This window comes from Pezoporus wallicus, unplaced genomic scaffold (genome assembly GCF_028554395.1).
Source record: "Pezoporus wallicus isolate ANWC-B61680 ecotype Strahan unplaced genomic scaffold, APGP_CSIRO_Pwel_v1 contig_4191, whole genome shotgun sequence".
Lineage (NCBI taxonomy): Eukaryota > Metazoa > Chordata > Aves > Psittaciformes > Psittacidae > Pezoporus > Pezoporus wallicus.
Window position 1 is genome coordinate 19,492 of NW_026641383.1, and position 20,777 is coordinate 40,268.

The 20,777-nt window shown below is 40.9% G+C and overlaps 1 protein-coding gene across 4 annotated transcripts in view; it reads left to right on the plus strand.

The window, feature by feature from the left end:
• Window positions 1-20,777, plus strand: part of COMMD1 (copper metabolism domain containing 1) — a 78,369-nt gene that overhangs the window by 12,534 nt on the left and 45,058 nt on the right. For all 4 annotated transcript variants that reach the window (XM_057423308.1, XM_057423309.1, XM_057423310.1 and 1 more), the window contains exon 2: window positions 11,856-12,137. In XM_057423308.1, coding sequence (XP_057279291.1) covers window positions 11,856-12,137 — 282 coding nt within the window. The remainder of the gene's footprint in view (window positions 1-11,855; window positions 12,138-20,777) is intronic.

A 20,777-nucleotide genomic window follows, 5' to 3' on the forward strand; every position in this document is an offset into this window, starting at 1 on the left:
CCTCACACCAGAGCTTGTCACTCAAGGCTCTGTCCAACCTGGCATTAAACACTGCTGGAGATGGACCAGTCACCACTTCTTTGGGCAGCCTGTTCCAGAGCCTCACCACCCTCACAAGGAAGAACTTCTTCCTTACATCTAACCTGAACTTCCCCCTTTTAGTTTAAACCCATTACCGCTTGTCCTAATGCTCCAGCCCCTGATAAAAGAGTCACTCTCCGGAATCCTTGTAGGCCACCTTCAGATACTGGAAGGCTGCTATGATGGTCAGATATTCATATGGTGCTCACATATACATGTTTACAGAGAATGCAGAGGTAAGAACAGAGGGCAGAAACAACTGCCCTTCTAACACCATTCAGTGACAGACTCTAGTTTTTATACATTGCCTGGGATGAAGATGATGGTTCTGAGCCTGGTTGGAGTCTTCCAGAGTGGCCTCAAGGTTTGTTCTCCAGTGTTACATGTGGGATGCATGGGTAGCTGGAGCTGTACTTTACTGATGAGTCCTCAGGAGGCTAGAGGTTGTTATGCTGCACTTCAGACCTCTTGAGACCTCTAAGATGGTCCTCTCTTGAGGAGCCAAAGGAGCCCAAAGGCTGATGCAACTTGGCAGAAGGACTCTTTCCCCATCTGTTAGTGGACATGCCTCCTTGTAAACAAATACGCGCATCTAACTGAACTATTTTTGATGGCACGGGCCACAGTGTCTTGGAGGAATTGAGTAATGAAGCTTTTCGGTTAAGGCCTGCGATGATGAAATCTAAAGACAGATTTTATTGGTCACCACATACCTTTTACTCGTGGTATGTGTCTACGAGCTCTTCAGACCACTGTCATGCATGTGCAGCTCTCAAGAGCGATGCATGTTGTCTGTGAATTCACAGGGGTGTGGAGTGGTTCCTATGAGCTTGCTGGAAAACCCAATTACTTGGCCAGCTCTACTGATGGATGATTTCATCAGGAGCCTAACCTGATAGAAATAGAGAACTCTGGGGTAGTTAAAGCAGTCATTAATATTTAATGGAATTCTGTTGGATGGTACTTTCACATTGATGTTTTGGCTCTTTCTTTTTGTTTCTTTTTGTTTCTTTTTTTTTTCTTTTTCCAAAAACAACTTTTACTGCATTTACTTGTAACCATTTTTGACACAGCAAATGGTACTTACATCTTTATGGGAAAGTGAGGGATGGTTTATTCTGAGCAACCTGATTTGGACTTTGCTCCCGATCAGGTGTTGTTTTCCAGCACTGGGGATGGAGCAGGGACCTTTACAGAACAGTTTTGATGCCTATGGGGAAGTTTGACCTGCTACTCCTTTCTTGTTATAAAGTCTCAGCTGTTAACAGCCACCATAGCTGCTGATGGTTTGGGGAATATGTTTTGTATTTCACTGAGCTGACAAGAGGGAAAACCATTTTATCTGTATCAAAAGCGAGATCTGCAGGCTGGTATCCTGAGACTGGAAGCTTACCTCTCACCTGTCAAACCTGTAAATGTGCAACACAAGTTGTCAAAATAGGTGATGAATGACCAGATGGTAAGGTGCTCTTGCTTGCTTCCCTTGAAATTGTGTGGTCTGTAGCCTTGTTTCCTTTACTTGCTTTATTCTTTGCTGCTGTGGAATGTGTCTGCAGGGTTATGGGCTAAGGCAGTGATGTGCCATGGTGTGAGCCTGGCCTAGGAGTGCAGAAACCCCTCTATTCCCAGGTAGGAAAATCTAACTCCAGCCATTGCCCATGGTAGTGCAGGTAATAATGTACAATATAGTGCTGTGAAAGGAAGGAAGGCAGAGCCTGGAGTCAAGATTTGGCTGTAAAACGTTATATGGCAAGACATCATACAGTTGAGGGGTGTGACTCATGTATCTCATGTTGTTCACTGCTGGAGCATCTGTGCATTGCTGTAAAGGAAGCTGATGTCCAAATGTAAACCAAGGGGGAAATGAGCTGAGTTAATGATTAACTGTTAAGATGCAAACAAGATACATGGAGTAAAATTGAAAATTAATTTATGGTGTTAGTTCTGTTTGCTGTGTTTGGTTCCTCATAAAGCAAGTTTGTGCTTTGCCTGTTTCACTGACAGGATTGCTGCCTGCAGAGAGCTCCAATAAGCTCTGCTAATGTCTGCACCATTTACTGTGCTCAGGGTAGGGCTACAACTTCTTTTCCACGTGCCTTCAAAACATGAGCTGCTCCAACTTCTATTTTTAACTCTCCTAAGTGAAACGAGATTAAACATGAAGCGGTGGCTGCGACAGCAAGTCATTTTCCCAGAATGATTGTACAAACCTGATAAACACAGTTCTAATTTACTGTATTGTGAGAGAACAGAGGAGCAGAAAAAGAGGCTGACCACGTGGTCTCTTAAGGTCATGTCACCAATTCCGGGACTGTCACCATGTCTGTCTCCTCTCTTCCTGCTTTAACTCCCTCTGTTGCATTTTCTTTTAATTTTATAGTTTACCATCTGGTATTTATTATATCCTATCTGGATTTCTCTCTGCCTTTTATTTTCCTCTCTGTCTTTAGCAATACAGCATTAAATGGCTTCCATCTGTTGAGAGTTCTTATTTCTGAACCAGTTCCTTCAGGAGGACTGAAGAAGAAAATGTTTTATCCTGCATGTCACCTGCAGGATTTATATGTTCTCCAAGAAGACAACTTGCTTCAGCCGAAGGGAGTTCAGGGAGCACATGTGTCTGCACATTTGTTTTGGAAAAGGTTGAACCTCTCAAACTTGTCTGTGACACAGCTGCATATTTAAGAACTACTGGAAACAAGACACTTCTTTGCCTCTGAACCATAGCAAAGAATTTGACTCAAGTGGGGAGAAAACTGACAGCAAAGCTTGGGGTTTTTTTGCTGTAATTCAGTTGGATACAGGCCGGGATGGACAATTGATATTTGTATTTTCAATATAAATAGATTTTTAGTTTTCTATTTGACCCTTGAAGTTGCAAGCATATTTGGTATTAATAAAACATTTCCTTATTTTTTCAGTTCCTTGTTTTATCTCCCTTTAGTCTGTCCAACAGCTATCTGTGCTCTCCAAGAAGCATTTTCCATTGCCTTTTTTCTTGTACATCTCTTCCTTTTTCTATTTTAAATAATTTAAGTAGTTTGGAAACTATTATTCAAGAACGGGGGGAGTAGTGCTTTTTCTTTTATGTTTACCGCTTAAAATCCAAGCGTTTAGTGTCTGTTTACAATCTGAGAGTGCAGGCATTGTTCAGAAATCTAGCTATGACTAATGTTATTAGTGGGTGGGCTCGTTCTGTCTTTTGGGGTTTTTTTCCCAAATTTTTATTTATTCTTGTTCTGTAAGTAGTACAAGGCCTAGACAGAGTCTTTAAGAAAAGTTCTTGGGGGTGTTGGTCGATGAGAAACTGAACATGAGCCAGCAGTGTGCACTCAGCCCAGAAAGCCAACGGTATCCTGGGCTGCATCAAAAGGAGCGTGACCAGCAGGTCGAAGGAGGTGATCCTGCCCCTCTACTCTGCTCTTGTGAGACCTCACCTGGAGTATTGTGTGCAGTTCTGGTGTCCTCAACATAGAAAGGACGTGGAACTGTTGGAACAAGTCCAGAGGAGGGCCACGAGGATGATCAGGGGACTGGAGCACCTCCCGTATGAAGACAGGCTGAGGAAGTTGGGGCTGTTCAGCCTGGAGAAGAGAAAGCTGCGTGGAGACCTCATAGCAGCCTTCCAGTATCTGAAGGGGGCTATAAGGATGCTGGGGAGGGACTCTTCATTAGAGACTGTAGTGATAGGATAAGGGGTAACGGGTTCAAACTAAAACAGGGGAAGTCCAGGTTAGATATAAGGAAGAAGTTCTTTACTGTGAAGGTGGTGAGGCACTGGAATGGTTTGCCCAAAGAAGTGGTAAATGCTCCACAGAGCCTTGAGCAACATGGTTAAGCGTGAGGGGGGTTGGAACTAGATGATCTTAAGGTCCTTTCCAACCCAAACCATTCTACTATTCTAAGTAGGTCCAGACAGCAAAGTCCTGATGATCTGCAATTTTCCTTCAGCTAAAGATGGTTTTTAGGATGGCTCTGGGGTGGGGGAGCCACTGCTTTTGAGCTTAGCAGAGCAGGTTTGCAGGAAGTATGATCTGACCATGGGAGCATGGCTCAGGTTGCGGTTCAGTGGTGGCTGCCTATTTTAATCAACCTTTCATCCTCCTTTGTCATCAAATGAGTCTTCAGACCACAGAAAAATGACACCTCCTGTAAATAAACTTAGGAAGTTGCGTTTTATGGAATTGTGAGCTCAAACTGGTCATTTCTGCAGACGCACAGGCTAATGGCAGAGGCAGGCTAGAGGGAAATGATGTGGTCACTTCAGATGCATTTTAGAAACTAATGCAAAGATCTCTTTTGCGTTCAATTGTAAGCTAGGCCAAAAATAGCTGAATCTCTACTCCACTGTTATTGAACTTCATGTTCAAGTGAAAAAGTAATTTTAGCAGAGAACACTGGGTTTGGTGAGCTTGTATGCACAGAAAGAAAAAAAATAGGTAGGGGTTTGGAGGGTTTCTGCTTGGTGGGAAACTTGGGAATGGCAATGGAGGAGTCAGTCAAGAGGCATGGAAGTGACCCATTGAGAGGAGTTTCATCTTTAATGTGCACATTTGACAAATCTGGATGGAATCAAGCATAATAAGATTAGAAGTACAGGAAGAATGGAATTTTGCCTGCAACTTCAGCATGCACACTCATTTTTTCCCATCTGCAGTAGCAGTTAAGTGTTTTTTTGTTGCTGCTGTGTGGTGTGAGTCCTCCCATCCAAGACAATCATGATTCATGAAAATCAGAATAACTCCAACTTGAAAATATTTACAAGTCTACTGAATGTCCGTTGACCTGGTTAGTGTCTCCTCAGCAATGAATCAAAAGGCTACACAAGTCGGAATAAGAAATAGTTGTTGCAGAAGATCTATTTATTACATGCCAGAAAAAAGATTGAACTACAGGTTTTAAGCAATATATGTATTATGATCCTTTTAGTGATTCACAGTTAGCTCATTCTATTAGCAAACAGTTTCATTTCATTTCTAACTGTTTATTACAGTTAGTAATATTGGAACATAGTATGAAATTTGAATAAAAGAAATTTGTGTGGTCTCCCAAGGCTTAGATGAAGACTTAAAGATTAGTTAAAGTGTTTCTTCTTTGATGTAGTAACACTAAATGGTCACTTAAGTTTAAGGTCGCTTGTGATTTCTGACTTACAAATTTGCTGGGTGTGTAGAAGCCTTTAGCTTTGGTTTTTTTCCTGAAAGATGGATAACCATTTTCAAGTGCAGACAAGCGGGCTGTTGCATCTAATTTTATCTTAATTTCAATTCTCAGGAGAGCTCTTGGACTCTAATAAACAGTGTTTGTGAGGCACAACCTACTAACTAGTTGAAAACCTCCACTGTCTCCAGAAACGTGGGAAAGTCTACTGGACTAATGTCCAGGGAACATCTATGGGAACAGCTCGTATATTACAGGACTGGATATCTCAGCAGCCCTTGGGAGAGAGTCCGGTTAATGTATGCAAAGGAGGATCCAGAAACCACAGAGTTGCAGAGATCTTCTCTAGTTCCTTCTGTCTGAAGCTACTATTTGCAGAAGAGCATGCTAAGCTAACTTTGACAAATAGCTTAGTGTCACTTGGACCCATGTATGCTGTTACACCCAAAGATGATGAAAGCTGCTTCTGTTCCCCACCCTGCTCTCCCAGGGTTGCCTTTCTTTTTAGAGCAAGAGAAAGAAACTATACACCCCAAAGCTGCACGCAGCAGGTACCCCCTATTTGCCCTAAAGCCCTTCCAAGTGAAAGGAATGCACAGTATCCCGATGTTAACAAGAATTGGCTTTTGTGCTATCAAAGGGTTTGGCCGAGCAGGGTCCCTTGGCATGCTCCTCCTGTCTGTAGCTGGTCCCCCCCTCCGTGCCTGTGCTTCAACGGTCTGAGAAACAGTTTTCAAGAGCATCTGAATTACAACGGTTGTGATACAGCTATAGCCTCTCACTCCCACCTCCCCAAAACCTGAAGAGGCAAGTTCATTAGCATGAGCTTCATTAGTGTGAACAGAACTGAATCATTTATTTCTCTGAGCTTCTGATTGCTTTGTGCTACAGGCTGGCAGCAGCTTGTGATTTTGAGGGTCAGCTGGAGAAAATGCCTGCACATGCTGGCAAGGCCAACTCTTGGAGCTCTTCTGTAATGGTTGACAAGTAATGTTTTCTTTCTGGAAATGAAGAGCGTTCTCTTTTTCCCCAGGGGTTTTACCAGTTGTTGTTTCTCACCAGTATTGCTTGTCAGGCTTTGTTTCTGAGAAGAGATAATGAATATAGGTCTGTTTTCCTGTTCTGTGTACCGTAGCACACGTCTAATGGATCTAATTAAGCTAATACAAAACTCTCCAGATTATCAAATACTGTTCCATTAAGGAAACAGTATTTGAAGTCATATTTTTATTGGCTGAATTATATTTGAAAACGCAGTGGGTATGTGTTGAAGGTTAGCACAAAGAGAAGTCAGTATGACCAAAACTGTTTCTTGTTTAAAAGCATCTGCTTAGCCTCTGGAAAGAAAGGTGGAGACAGTTGCAGAGTGTAGGGTTTGCATGCTTGTAGTGTGAAATGCTTTCCATAAGCTGTGCTTCCTAGGGTTAAAAAAAAAAAATATTTTTTTTTTAAATCTCAAAAGAGATAGCATGGGGAAATTTTTAATATCCATTAGATATTAATTATGTTCTCTTCAAGACTCTAGTTTTGAAAAGAGGCTTTTTTCACTTAGTCATTTGAGTGATCAGTCATAATAATGTAAATTAAATTACTGGTGTAGAACAGGTGTGATTCTCTACATTCCTAGAAAACTTCTGGTTTTTGTTAGTTGAAGATTTTTATGTTGAAATAGTAAAGCATTTGTGATTTCCAGTAAGAACTGGAATTAGGTCCTATATAACCTTTTTTTCCTCAGTTTCATACTTTTAGCACAGCGCTTGTTGACGTGCTGTAGAACTGCTTAGAGATGGGACAGTCTGTAAATAAAAAGGGAACTGTGGTAACATATTGCAAAAGTATGTTTATTGAGGATCATTAAAGAGATGAAGTGAGAAACAATGAAGGCAGGGTCTCCAGGTACACACGCTTAGCTCAGAATATAAGTCTATAATTTAATGACGTGTCACTGACAGTATGGTGAGTCAAAGTACGGGAGTGGATCCTGCACTTCAAGGTCTGTCTGGACTAAGTCATTGACATTAGTAAGATGTATCCCTCTTGAATTGATGCTCACAGTGATTCAGCTGTAGGAGCTGATGGATGAAACAACTTTCCACACCTTTAAATCATAGAATAGCTAGGATTGGAAAGGACCTTAAGATCATCAAGTTCCAACCCCCCTGCCTTCGACAGGGACACCTCACACTAAACCATGTAACCCAAAGCTCTGTCCTACCTGGCCTTGAACACCTCCAGGGATGGAGCATTCACAACTTCCCTTGGCAACCCATTCCAGTGCCTCACCACCCTTACAGTAAAGAACTTCCTCCTTATATCCTATCTAAACTTCCCTTGTTTAAGTTTGAGCCCATTACCCCTTGTCCTGTCAATACAGTTCCTAAGGAAGAGTCCCTCCCCAGCACCCTTATAGGCCCCCTTCAGATACTGGAAGGCTGCTATGAGTTCTGCAAGGAGCCTTCTCTTCTCCAGGCTGAACAGCCCCGACTTCCTCAGTCTGCCTTCATATGGGAGGTGCTCCAGTCCCCTGATCATCCTTGTGGCCCTCCTCTGGACTTGTTCCAACAGTTCCATGTCCTTTTTATGTTGAGGACACCAGAACTGCACACAATACTCCGAGTGAGGTCTCACGAGAGCCAGTTGTGATGCTAAAACATGTCTGTGGTGTTTATTCCACCAGTGAAACTATCTTGATCACTGCTGATTGCTGTGGGAACTGGACAAGAGCTGGTCATTGTCCTGGTGGCGGTAAATACTCCTCCAAAACTCCTAGGGTTTAAAAGCATGAGAGGTTACCTATAATCAGATATATTTTATTTGTCTTTAGTCATAAGCACAGAAGAATCACTCATGTTTTAACTTTAAATTAATTGTTAGAAATATTAGTAAGATGTATTCATTGTGATTTGAATTTCTGTGTACTAAATGAACATTGTTAAAGGTAATGGACAGAACTGTTTCTAATGCTCTTCAGAATATCACTGGAAATATAAATTTTTTTTTTCTTTCAAGTTAAATTTAAATATTCCCTCAACCTTGAAGAAAGTCCAGAATTTAACTGTGTCCATTCATATGAGCAATGGAGTAGAACTACACTTGTTTAAAGAATGAGTTGTTTAAGTGTTCATACAATAGAGGAGATGGAAGATCAGCAAAGACCTTAATTGTTCTCTCATTTGTAACTTTTATCAGGTTTCCTGTCAACAGTGAAATGTTTCCAAGATGAAAAATAATGTTAAATGAGTTGCTGTTCTTACATGTTTTGACAGTTTTTATAGCTGGTGAGTTATGTTGAGGAATTTCAAAGTAAATGTATCTTCAGTAATATCTTCAGGCAGCTATACTGCAGTTGTACTCAGTGACTCTTTGTACCCACTTCCAATAAAATCTCGATATACTTTTTAAAAGGGGTTTTTAAGTAGTAGTTGTATTTCCAAGCTGAGAGAGATTTTAGTCTGAATGATGGACTCTATTGGTATCTTATTTAAGGCCTGCATTACCTGATAAATATTCCACCAAAATACAGTATGGTTGTTACCTTCTGATTTCTTAGCTGTGTATGTGTACAGATTAAGAAATCCATACTGTGTGTACCTGTGCACATGTGTGAGAGCAAGCAAGATTGCTAGTTATGATACATGGTTTCATTCCTCTGTATTATGGGGTAGTATTTTGGTAGCAAACTCTATCAGCATGCTTATGATGCACAAACATACGGAGTTTTTAAATGTCGCTTGCCCCAGATCTTAACTAATCATCAATCTGTTGATGATCTTTGCCAAACAAGTTTAACCCTCCTGTATAACCTTTCTTCTACTTAAAACTGCAAGCTTGGTCATAAGCTTCCTCTTTCAGATACACTTCGGAGTCAGACTTGCATCATGTGTCAAGCACAGTAAGGAACTCCGCGTGTGTCTTTGTTTTTTGTCATCTTAGCAAAGCACTGCCAGAAATCTTGCTGCACCTTGCAAAAAGAATTGTTGTGAAGGGGTGAGGTTAAAAATAACCCAAAGAGTTACAACTGTGAAATATTTGAAGGTTATAAAATCAAGCCTAGGAAAGGGTTACCTGGTTATTTGATCTGGTGAATCCGCATTAACAAAGATCAGCTCTTTCTCTGTGACACCTTTGCTTCATTCAGTGCAGAGGATGCAGTTTATAGTCTCAGTTCCTGCACAGGAATAAAACAGAATGCAATTTTCTGCACAGCTGAAACAGCACAGAAGAGAGTCTGCACAGTCTGCACACACTTCTGCACAGAAGAAAGTCTGCATCTCAACTTGATCTTGGTCTTCACAGGGTTTACATAAGGTGCTGGGATCTGCAGCTCTATTGCCCCTCATTCACATAAACTAACATGAACCAACGAAAAGATGTGCATAAGTGATAGTTGGTGTCACACAACACTCAAACAGATCCCCACATAGATGTAGCAGTATGATAACATTAAACCAGAAACTATTCCACACTGCTGTAACAGACAGTCCTGTTCATGTAAGAAGTGGATGTAGGAAAGGCCTGTGAGTCTAAACAGCTTTTCTTTCGAAAATGAAAAGTGCTTTTTTAACTTACAGCATAACTAAATATTAGGGGATAATTTCCTCTTAACTTAAATATCTTCGTGATAAAAGCAAGCAATATACACAGGGTGAATGCCCTATAGAGAAAACATTGGTGCACTAGACATCTCAAATTTTGTAATAAATTGGCAGATGCTTCTATTAAGCTGGAACCCTGATACAGCTGAGTGTTTACTTCCAGTGGGGATTGCCATTTCTTCTCTTGATTATGTTAACAGGTGGCAGCTAATCCATTGTGAGAGTGAGGGAAGGCAGCACGTTCCTCTTAAAACAGAGCACTACAAAAGCTTCAGGAGAAAGATCTTATACACTGGATGATTAAAGGCTGTTTAAAAAACTGTTGTAAATCAGAAGTTGATTGTTGGGGGCAGGGGGAGGTATTAGGTGGGCCATGGTGGTGTTTCTGGTTTGCTCTTCTCTTGGTCAGAAGCAAAACCCTTTAAGTAAGGAGGATGTGGTGGTATATCTACTGGAGGTTGGGCATGTCATGGTGTTGGCTTTACTCCCTTCAGAACAGCAAACCTGCTGCTGTTCTGTCATTTCTATGATGCATAAGCTCTTTGTTTTGGGCTAGTTCTTGTGTTAGGTCTTTTTTTCTACCTGCCATTTATTTCAGGCCACTCCTGTTGTAAGTAAGATCCTGTACTTTGACATCTGTCTGGTCTACAGGAAGGTGGCAAAGCCTGCTGGTAAGCTCACCCCTCTGACAGTTTCAGTTCATCGCCAATGAAGCAGCAGATCTCACACCCTTGGCAATCTCAGAAAGCACTAACCCCTTAGTTTTCAGCTGATACCCAGTTTTGCAGACAAGCAATGTGAAACACATGGAGCGCATCCAGCCAAAAGTCACAGGGTCTCACCCACTTGGTTAACGAGAGCAAGATCGTTACTTCCCTGAATGCATGGAGTACAGCAGCAGGAATACCGTGTCAAGGAAAATTAAATAGAGGCAAACCCCAGAGATTGCAGTGTTAGCTGCAATTCACCTTGCTGTGCTCCAGATCAGCACCTGCTTGGAGCTGTCGTGTTCATTTAGGATAAGATGCATCCATTTTGAGTGAGAATGAAGTGAAAGTGTCTGTTTGAAACTACAATGGGGAAACTTAGCCACGGTTTCCTCTCCCCATCTCCTGTTCTCCCTTCCTTTCACAGCCATATTTAGCAACTGCTGCCAGTTAGGCAATGCAAATTTAAGGCTGTAGGAGTATCAGCTTTGAAAAAAGCTGATACTCCTACAAGGTGGAAAAACTGGGTATCTAGTAAAAAAAGGGTTTGGCAAGAATAATTTATGTTGTTCTGCAGGGAGGAGAAATAAATGACCCCTGGCACTCCCTTGCAAAACACACATTTAGCCCGACAGAGTCCACTGACCCTTTGGAAAAAGCTGCATTTGAGTTTCTAAGGATTGCTCCGTGCACACAGGCTCTCAGCCTTGGAAGACTCACATTGTTGCTGCCACAGCCAGCATGTTGCAGTGGCCGGTGCTGCCGACCCTGCTTTACTGGTGCAGCATTTACCAGTTTTGCTTCCTTGTCTGTGGTATGGTGGTGGCAGATGAAGCCGTGGATGTTGCAATGAGCTGGGATGTCTCATCACTTGTCTCAGCCTTGGCCAGGGGCATGCCATGTTTGCCCCAGCTTTCCCCATACCATCAGAACAGCAGTATCATGCCTGCTTCAGTGTTCCCAGCAGTGACCAGCTGGGTATGCCTAGGGCATACTAGGGCAGAGGATGAGGCAGACAGTGAGAAGCCTCCTGTACCAGTACTGCATTCCCAAAGGTGCTCCTGGTTTCCTCATCACTGTTGCTGATCTATTGCCCTCCATCTCTCTGGGGACAAGAATGTGGGATGAGTGGTAGGCATTTACAAACTGAGTTTTAATGAAAGTCATCAGGTTTCCATGACCCAGATCTGTTTGTGCTATCCTTTTAAAATCCTGTATTTTGTAAAACCCTAAAGATGTGACCTTTTGGTAGACTGTTAAAAAGTAGTTTTGAGCCAGCTTTTCCCTTTTACTCCTCTTATTTTCCCTACAGTCCATTGCTTCAGCGGACATGGATTTGAATCAGCTGGAGGCTTTTCTTACTGCCCAAACCAAAAAACAAGGTGGCATCACGTCAGACCAAGCTGCAGTCATTGCAAAATTTTGGAAGAACCACCGGATGAAGATCCACGAGAGCCTGATCAATCAGAGCCGTTGGGGTAATGTCCTGAAAAACATAAACTGGCGAGTGGATCTGAAGTCACAGTCGAGACACATGGACCAGATAAACACTCCTGTTGCAATAGTTGAAATGGAACTGGGAAAAATTGGGCAGGTAAGCTTTCTGTTGCAAAATACAGAAACCTGATTTAACTACATACGTGCTGAGACATTTTACCTATTGCTGAATTCTCTATATCCAAATCAAGTCAGTGTGTTTTTCACCACCAGGCCTTTAATGTACTTGTACTTGTGGTCCATCTTTGAATACAAAGATACATTCTGGCTGATGAATGCAATTTGGTTTCTTTTTATATCTCCATATATGTATTGACAGCTCTCTTTACATTAAGCTTGAAAAATCTGATGATGTAGAAATAAAACATAAAATCAGCCAAACTAGTGATTATATTTGTATTCCATTGTCATGATTTAGACATCAGGGCATCCATGCACTGCAAAGTCCATTAGTCTTCATTTGTTTTATTTTTCTAAGCAAACACTAAAAATAGATAATATCTGTAAAGTAGAAGCTGAAAAAAAAATAAAGTTCACAGATTATGATGATCAAGCATCCCTTACATTTTAGGACAAATAGAGGGAAAGACTCCTTTACTTTACATAACACCTATTTTCATGTTGCATCTTTATTAGCAGTCACACCCTATGCAATCTACTCTCAGGCAATCTGGCCTAAGAAAAAGATAGAGCTCTATCAGTGCTGAACACTGCATTTCTTTTTAATCTTTGGCATTCATGTGAATGTGTAAATAAAGGCACAGCTTCCCATCTTCAATCTTTCTATCTTTTTCTGACAGGAAATGTGTTTCAATTTGTTATCTTTTTTTCTCTGCAATGTGTTAGCACATCTTAAAACCTCATTTCTTAGCAGCAGCTACTGCAAAACATACCATGAGCTGATTTGAGGGTTTTGATGTTAATAGTTAACATTTACCAAGTTGCCTTAGATTTTATAATATTTTAGTACCTGGATTATGTATATCTAAAATACGTATGTGCATGTGTACACACACACATGCCTGGAATACAGCTCTACTGACTGAATGATTTAATTGAAACTGTGTGGCTATACCATGTACAAGTAAATTGGGATCCTACAGAGACAATATATATTGTTGAAGTTACTCTGTTTATCCTCTTTTCCCCAGTCTTTGAAAGCTTATCCTTACTAAGTGCTGGCCCTCTGCCTTCCACTCACGTATCTCTGCAGTGACCAACACAATAAGAGTGTGTGAGTTCAGGGGTTTTTTTCTAGCATCAAAAAAAAAAGTGGAGATTTCTGCTGTTGAGATTGGAAGCAATTATATTCTATTATTAATAAATGGAAAAAGATGAGAAAAAAACGTTACAGGAGTACAATTGAATCAGTACATTAGCGAGCAAATGGGAAAATCACCCATGTTCATCTAAAAACAAATCCTGAACTCAGAACCACTGTTGTATTTCATGGGGGAATTATGTAGCTTGTGACTCTTGTTTTGAAATTGTATTTTCCCCAGTAATGGATTTTTGCGGTAACATCAGTCAGCAAGTACATTTGTATTTCTTCCACCCTGTGTAGCATGGGAAAGGGGATGTGAACATGAAGGACGAATACACATTTCAGAGACTGTCATTCCTTTTACCAAAGAGTCCCACAACAAAAGGAAATCCATTATTTTAGCAATGCAGCTTTGTATTTCAAAGGGAAGCAGTTGTGTGAATGTATTTTTTCGAACTGCCACCAGACATAACTTTTGCCTCTGTTGCTGAGGACAGTAGTGAGCTGTCAGCAAGTGTCTGATACTTGGTGCAACTAAGGGTATTAGACTGGTACTTCCAGAAATAATCACAGAGTAATTAGCATTGTCACCACTTGAATCAAAATTGGTATTTATTTTCAGGAGCTGTGGTTTCACATGGTCTTTAGCTTTGGATTAAATAACTTCTCTGCTGAAAAGCTTTTGGTTGAGGCAGTCCGCATCAGGCTGCACGCTCCTGTGATGGGCTGAGGTTTGAGAACCCCAGGACTGAAATGTCAGCAAGCAGGTTGCCAGAACAGTTCAACCAGCCCTCAGCCTCTTCCCACATGTGTTTGGGACCTTCTGGAAAGAGGCTACTATTGAAGGTTGAACAAGTTGTTCTTGCACACTGGATCCAGTCTATAAACTTAAACCAATCATGTTTTATAGCCTCTATATGTATTTTTACATTATTGTTAGCACATTTCTATCAGTTCTAAATAATCAAGTTTTGTAGCACATCAAATACACATATGCTGGTACCTTTCTGAAACTTAACAAAGAGAATGTCTTTTCTAAAAGATTGTCAGTCATATATGTGACTTGGCAAATAGTGAAGATCTGGATTTGCAGAAGAAAGCTGACTGATGATTCAGGAGTAAATTATTTAGAACAGATTGTTTTCATTTGGACACTTGATAACAGGGGAGTATACAAATGCATTGATGTGTAATGAATTGACGTTAATATTTCATGTTTCAACAGAAGCAAAGAAATACTCTGTATAAAACGTACCTTTACAGAATTTGAAGTCGCTCTGATTCTTTTCTGTGTCTCTAGGCTGGATTTAGATCTCTTCCCAGCAGAAGGCAAGACAGTTTGGTGGAGTGTCTGCTCCTTCAGCTTCAATAAATGACCTTGCTTTCTGCTTGCCATCTCTGAATTTTAATCAGGCAATTCTTTCATGATGGAAAGACTGTATGTGTAAGACCTAATATGGTTAGAAGTGGGAAGTTTGAAGTGATAATGCCACTAGACTGAGTTTGCATGAATTTTGTTACATTTCACAAGTGTTTTCTAATGGAAGAGAGATGTTTCTGGGCTTGAGAATCCATTATAACTTGCATGCATTACTTCTTACTAGCCCTGGCATTACTGATCATAGGAAAAAAAGAAAAATAGCCCTTTCCTCTAAGTGCTCTTAAAAACACTTCTGATGAGAAACATTTGGAAATACTGGTGTCCTAAACTTTGGGAAGTTTGGTTCAGGATCTTGCATCGTAACTTGCATCTTGAACTTTGCTTCTTCAGTAAAGATTTTACTGTAACATTTAAAGTTTCCTTTGTGCTGGTGATGTAGTCTTTAAAAATCTTGGTTAAAGGCAGATGAAGATGCTGGCCATGAAAGACTGCTTTGAAAGCCCATTTTCTTTAACAGTATGGCTAAAAATAAATTCCTAAAGCAGTTGCACTTTAGCCTGCATTTGCCTTCATCTGTTCATGATATTCACTGCTCATCACTGCCAGTTCATTCTTTCCTTTTGAACAGCCCATCTTTTCTTTGGTGCAGTGGTTTTATCCTCCTGCATCTCTGTACCTTGCTGGCTTTCTCTTAAAACATCTATAACTCCGTGCTCCCTTCTTTATATCTTTGTTCTCCCTCTCTGAGCATTGCTGTAAAGCTCTTTTGGCATGAAATTTCAACTGGATGAGAATCTGCTGTGAGGGACAGTGGTGTGAGCTGCAGTCGCCCTTCTCGTGCCCTTCCTGCCCTGCTGCACCAGCGCTGCTCCATATGGTGAGCAGTCACTGCTGCACAATGTTAAGTTACCTGCAGATGTCTGTCACAGATTTATATCTGACCTTGTCATTAATAGAAAATAAATGCATAGGTTTTGCACTGTGGTTTGGCATTAAGATATTTAAACTTGTTTTATGGACTTTGTCATGTTATTTTCCTTATGAGATGTGCCCCTCCACTGAGGCTATGTTCTTCCCCACTGCTATTGTGGGCTGATTTACCATTAAGTTTTACTTTCTTGCAGCATTACATATATTTAGCAGTTTCGTATCTGAAACTGATCAAATGTTATAGATTAGCTTGAGTATTTGCTCTTGGCTTTTATGCTTAAATTTATTTACAGAATGGGTATTTTCTCATGCATTTCTTTCCATTGCTTAAAATACTGTTAATCCATGTAATAGCACTTTTATTGGAGTTCCATGGGATGTTAAGCATGTTATATGAGCAAAGACTATTTACTGCCCTAATTTAACATGAAATCTGGGATTCCACTGCAGGAATCTTCCCAAAAGATGTGAAGAAATTGCATCAGGATTATGGATTGGAGAGGTTTTCTGAAATTTCATCAACTTTAGTTTCTATGACTATGAAGATTTTATTCTTTTAGTGTTCTGGGAAGGAGTGAAATACATCTCAAAGAAAACCAAGTTTCTGACTTATCAATTAGTATATTCTAAACAAATTTAGGTGAAATTTGTATCAGCCATGCTATAAACAAATGCAAAGTTGAATTCACACACATAGACAAACACTGAAATTGAACATGCTTTCACAGTAAAATAGTCAAAGAATTATTATTATTTAGTTTCTATAAATCTCATTACCTTGCTAGCATTACAGATTGAATGCTGCTGAGCATCTCTTGGTGTTTGTCACATTTTTGTAAGCACAGGTCTCTTGGCTGCGGTTATCTCCAGCAATAGCTTTCACCAATGGAGAAGGTCAGATCAAAAAAGCGTCATGAGTAAACTCATGCTATAGAGAGGAAGGATTATGGCTGCTTTTGACTCTGTGTGACTGCAGGTCAGGCTGCTTCAGAGCTGTCTCTTAAAATAACTTCAGATAATGGATTTCCTGTCCTTTTTATGTAAGATCCATTCTGGAAAGATGTACCACCTTTTGTACAATGTCAATATGAGCAAAGTGGTGCTCTGGGAGATTAGCAGTTCTGGGTACCCCAACCAAACTAAGAGCAGCCTGGCCTGAGAAGGGGGAGGAAAAACAACCACTAAACTGTTTCTCCTTTCCGGCCTTAATCCACTTTAATCTTTGTAGTTATTAACATTATCAGAAATGTTGTTCTGGTAAAAAATGGAAAAACATGGGCATTTAGAAGCAGAATTGATCAACTGCAACAGGCTTAATACTTTTATGTGATTAAAAATATAAACCCTGTTAAGTAGAAGTTAGTGGAAAAAAATCACCTTTGTGGCCAAGCCAAATGTCATCACTTGAGCTTTTTGTTCACCTTGGAAATTTATGAGCTGGAGGGAACAGTTACATAAGGCAGTACAGTGCAAAAGCAAATAAAAACCAGAGGGCAACGGGTCACTCAGCGCAGAGAAACCTGGAACACAGCTGGCTGACTTAACTCAGTTATTTTCTTAAACCCCTGCACGGCACCCTCTGTAGTCCTTTGCTTTGACAGTTCAATTTTTGTCACCTTCTCCTGAAAGCAAAGTGAGATTTGGGGAACAAGAAGAGAATTTTGTTGCTTGTGGCTGTTGGGATTTTTAAGTGTTATATATTACAGAGATAAGAGCATTAAACTGTGATATCAAATAACTGTCTTCTTGAATTGTCACTTTTCCTTTAAATATATATGACAATGTTTTTTCATTAGTACCTCATCTGTCCATCCTACATGAAGCAAGGATATTCTACAGTTACTGGTACTAACAGTTTACATCATTGTTTATTTGCGCCATGTATACACACACAGGGATGTGCAGGTGCATGCACACACAAACATCCCTTGTCACCTGTTTTACTCTGGAACTGGATTTGCTGAAGTAGTTTAATAGAGTAATTTAAGTGAGACAGATATTGATTGTAGCTGAGCTCAGAGTGTTATGGGGAGAATTCTGAATGAACTGAAGGTGAGCTATATGAAGATAGGTGTTATAATGATGCATATTTGCTGCCTTTCATCTGCCTAAATTCAGATTCAGTCCTGGAGCCTTGCAATTTTTTTACCTTCTCAGAAAATATATTGAGGTCTATATTATGACAGGGAACTTGCCATCTGTTATGTGTCCCATATGATCGACGAATGTTTTGCAAGCTAACATCTGTCTGGCATTCTCATAGAGCAATAAAACGTTGCTTAGCTTTGATGAAACACCCTCCAGAGCCATGACTTGCAGCCTTGGGGTGCAGATTACGATGAGGCTGGGACAGGGGCAGCTGGGTTCAACAGGCCTGTCTGTTGAAAACTGTTTCCAGCAAATGCATTTCATCACTCAGCTACACCTTTTTCTGGAATTGGTGCTACCCATTTACAGTCAGAAGGACCTGTTCTTTCTCGTTCTTAACATCCTTACGTTATCCCTGTCTGCTTATGGCTTTTCTGGAAGTCCTCGCCCTAGTTTTCTACCAACTCCCTTGCCCCCAGAAGTGGCTGGTATGCTTTTGGAACCTACCCTTATCTAACAGGCCTCGGTTCTCATCCTGGCTCTCCTACTAAAAGCGTTTCTATAGTTTTCAACCTTTTCTTTGCCATTACTGCTGCACTGGGGTAGGTTACTCTGAAAGTTTGTGGTTGTGCATGCTTTTAGATCTTCAAGACTCAAGCTGGATAAAGTCAGTGCGGTCAGATATGCAGGCAGGGTCTTGGCCACAGCAGACCTGAGCATTTAGCCCACAGGCTTTCAGGTGGAACAAATGGCTTCATGCTCCTTGTTTAATCCAGTCTCTGTGTGCATTTCAGTTCCTTCTCTATTCACTGAACCTCACGTGGAAGATTGAGCTAAGAGCATGTTTCTTTTGTACTTTGTGCTTTAGTTCCATCTGAATGCGTGAACTTCTGGGTCAGGAAATCGGGAGTTTGGTTTCAGGAGAGCGAGAGCATCTTTTTGGGAGCTGTGGCACTGGAGTGGGGAGCAAAAAAAGCAGACAGCACTTAAAGAGAACACGTTGGAGAGGCTGGATGCAGAGATGGCTGATGAGCTTCAAAACCTCCACAGCTCTGGCTCTGTTCTCTAATAAGAAAGTTATTCTGTGTTGCTAATGAGCTTAGGGGATGGTTATGAGTTTCTTGTGGTTTCTCATCGCTTTGCATTAACTGGGTAATTTGGAGATGCTAAATTGCACACCCCCCATCACCAAAGGAATTGCTCAGTTTGAAGCAGGTTGGCAGAGCAGTTTCAATGTGACACTCACACTACTGCTGTGGTGGGTGTAAATAATCACAGTGACTCCACTGTCAGTGCAATCCCCCATCACCATGGACTTGGAATTGTATAGAAACTGACTGCAAATATGCAAATAAAAGCATTGCATTTGCACAAAATTCCACATGCAGATGGCACCATTTGGCTGAGTGACCTTGCTCTTACACTAGCTTAGTAAGGTCTTCTGCCTTTTTCAGAGCATGTGGCCTGGCCTGGGTTGCTGCCAGAGGGTAGAGGAGCAGCTCTGCGTTTCCCACACCTACCAAGCAGGTAGAGATTCAACCTTGCTGCTGCAAAACCAGGCTTTAATTGGGGTAAAATGTAGTGTAAGGCTTGGAAAGATGGAGTTTAATGTATGAAGTGGAAGGTCTTTGGAGATTTGCAGAAGGTGAGATGAAAAACCTGAAATGGGAAAGGTGGATTAAAAAATACCACCATTTCTCATTTTACTAATGCCAAGCCTGGGGCAGAAGGCAGAGGGGACCATGCTTGGCCAACGTGATTGATTCCTGGTTTATTAAAAAGCAAATTTGAATGCAAAGAGTGGGTCTGTTTGCTGCTGTGTTTCCAACTGTTGAGGACCCAGAGAGAGCATTTGCTGATGTAAGGCCTCCTGGGATCAGGAGGAATTAGTGAATTCTTTTGGCACTGCCCACCTTTTGTGAAAGCAGTGGTGTGTAGTTTGGGTGTGAAAGTGAATATTTTCTGTTTTCTGAATTAATTCCTCTTGGGATAAATATATTATGTGAAAAACAGTTACCCTGAGAGGCTTTCAAGGAAGTGGAACATGGTTGAAGGACTAAAAATGGCAATCTCTGCTGGATTCTTTTTAACAAAAGTCACAAGTTTTATGTGATTCTCAAATAAAACATTTTTAAAAGGGGGAGTATTTGTGCTGGAAACCCTGTACACAGTAAATCAAAGCAACTGATTTCTTTGCATCTTTGCTTCAGTGTTGCTGGCCATCTGTGTTCTTCAGAGGACTTGGGTGTCAACATTAGCAAGTAATTTGTTCTTAGAAAACTCAGGGAGAAAAAGGAGTTGTTGTGAACATAAGCGCCCACTGCACTGGTTAACAAAGCATTTTGTTTATACAGGCTTAGCCTGGCCAAACACATTTAAAGTTGTTTTGCCAGTTGGCCAGCCTGCCCGCTCTTTTGATGCTATGCCACATTGCTGCTGAAACACATTTTGCAGATCCTTCCAGGTTTGTCACAGTCTCTCTTGAGATCCCCAGATTCTAGTGTTCAGGCGTGTACATAAGAACAGGAAGAGCCACTGCAGGAGAAGGTATCAGAGGATAGAAAATTGGAAAGCTGGCATGTCACTGGGGAGAAATGCTTGTAACTTACTCTGCTGCTTAACCATTTGGATTCTCTTTACTCTGTCTTATATATATGTATATACACTTCATGAGTATATATGCATGCAGCTTTGGCTGTGCAAGAATTGATTCAACAAAAAAAACCCAACACAGTCCACAGAAACAAAGCAAAACCACTGCAAACTGTACCATTAAACTTGCGTGTTTCTCTGCATGTATTAGTTTTTTGAAGAGTGAACCTGTGTGATTTCTTTTGAGCAGCTTATACGTTATCTGCCAGCAGCTTTGGTTTTTTACCTTTCTTCACGACTTGAATTCCCACGTGGTGAGCAGTTCTATTAATACATTAGGCAGCAGAAGGCATGGGCAACAGGAGAATGCGATTCGTAGGCAGTTCTCAGGGTAATCTTTTTATTGAGGAGATACTTCTAACTTCTAGCAAGCTGTGGCTTTCTGTCCTTCTAGTGCTTCTACGCCTGTGTCTCATCCTAGT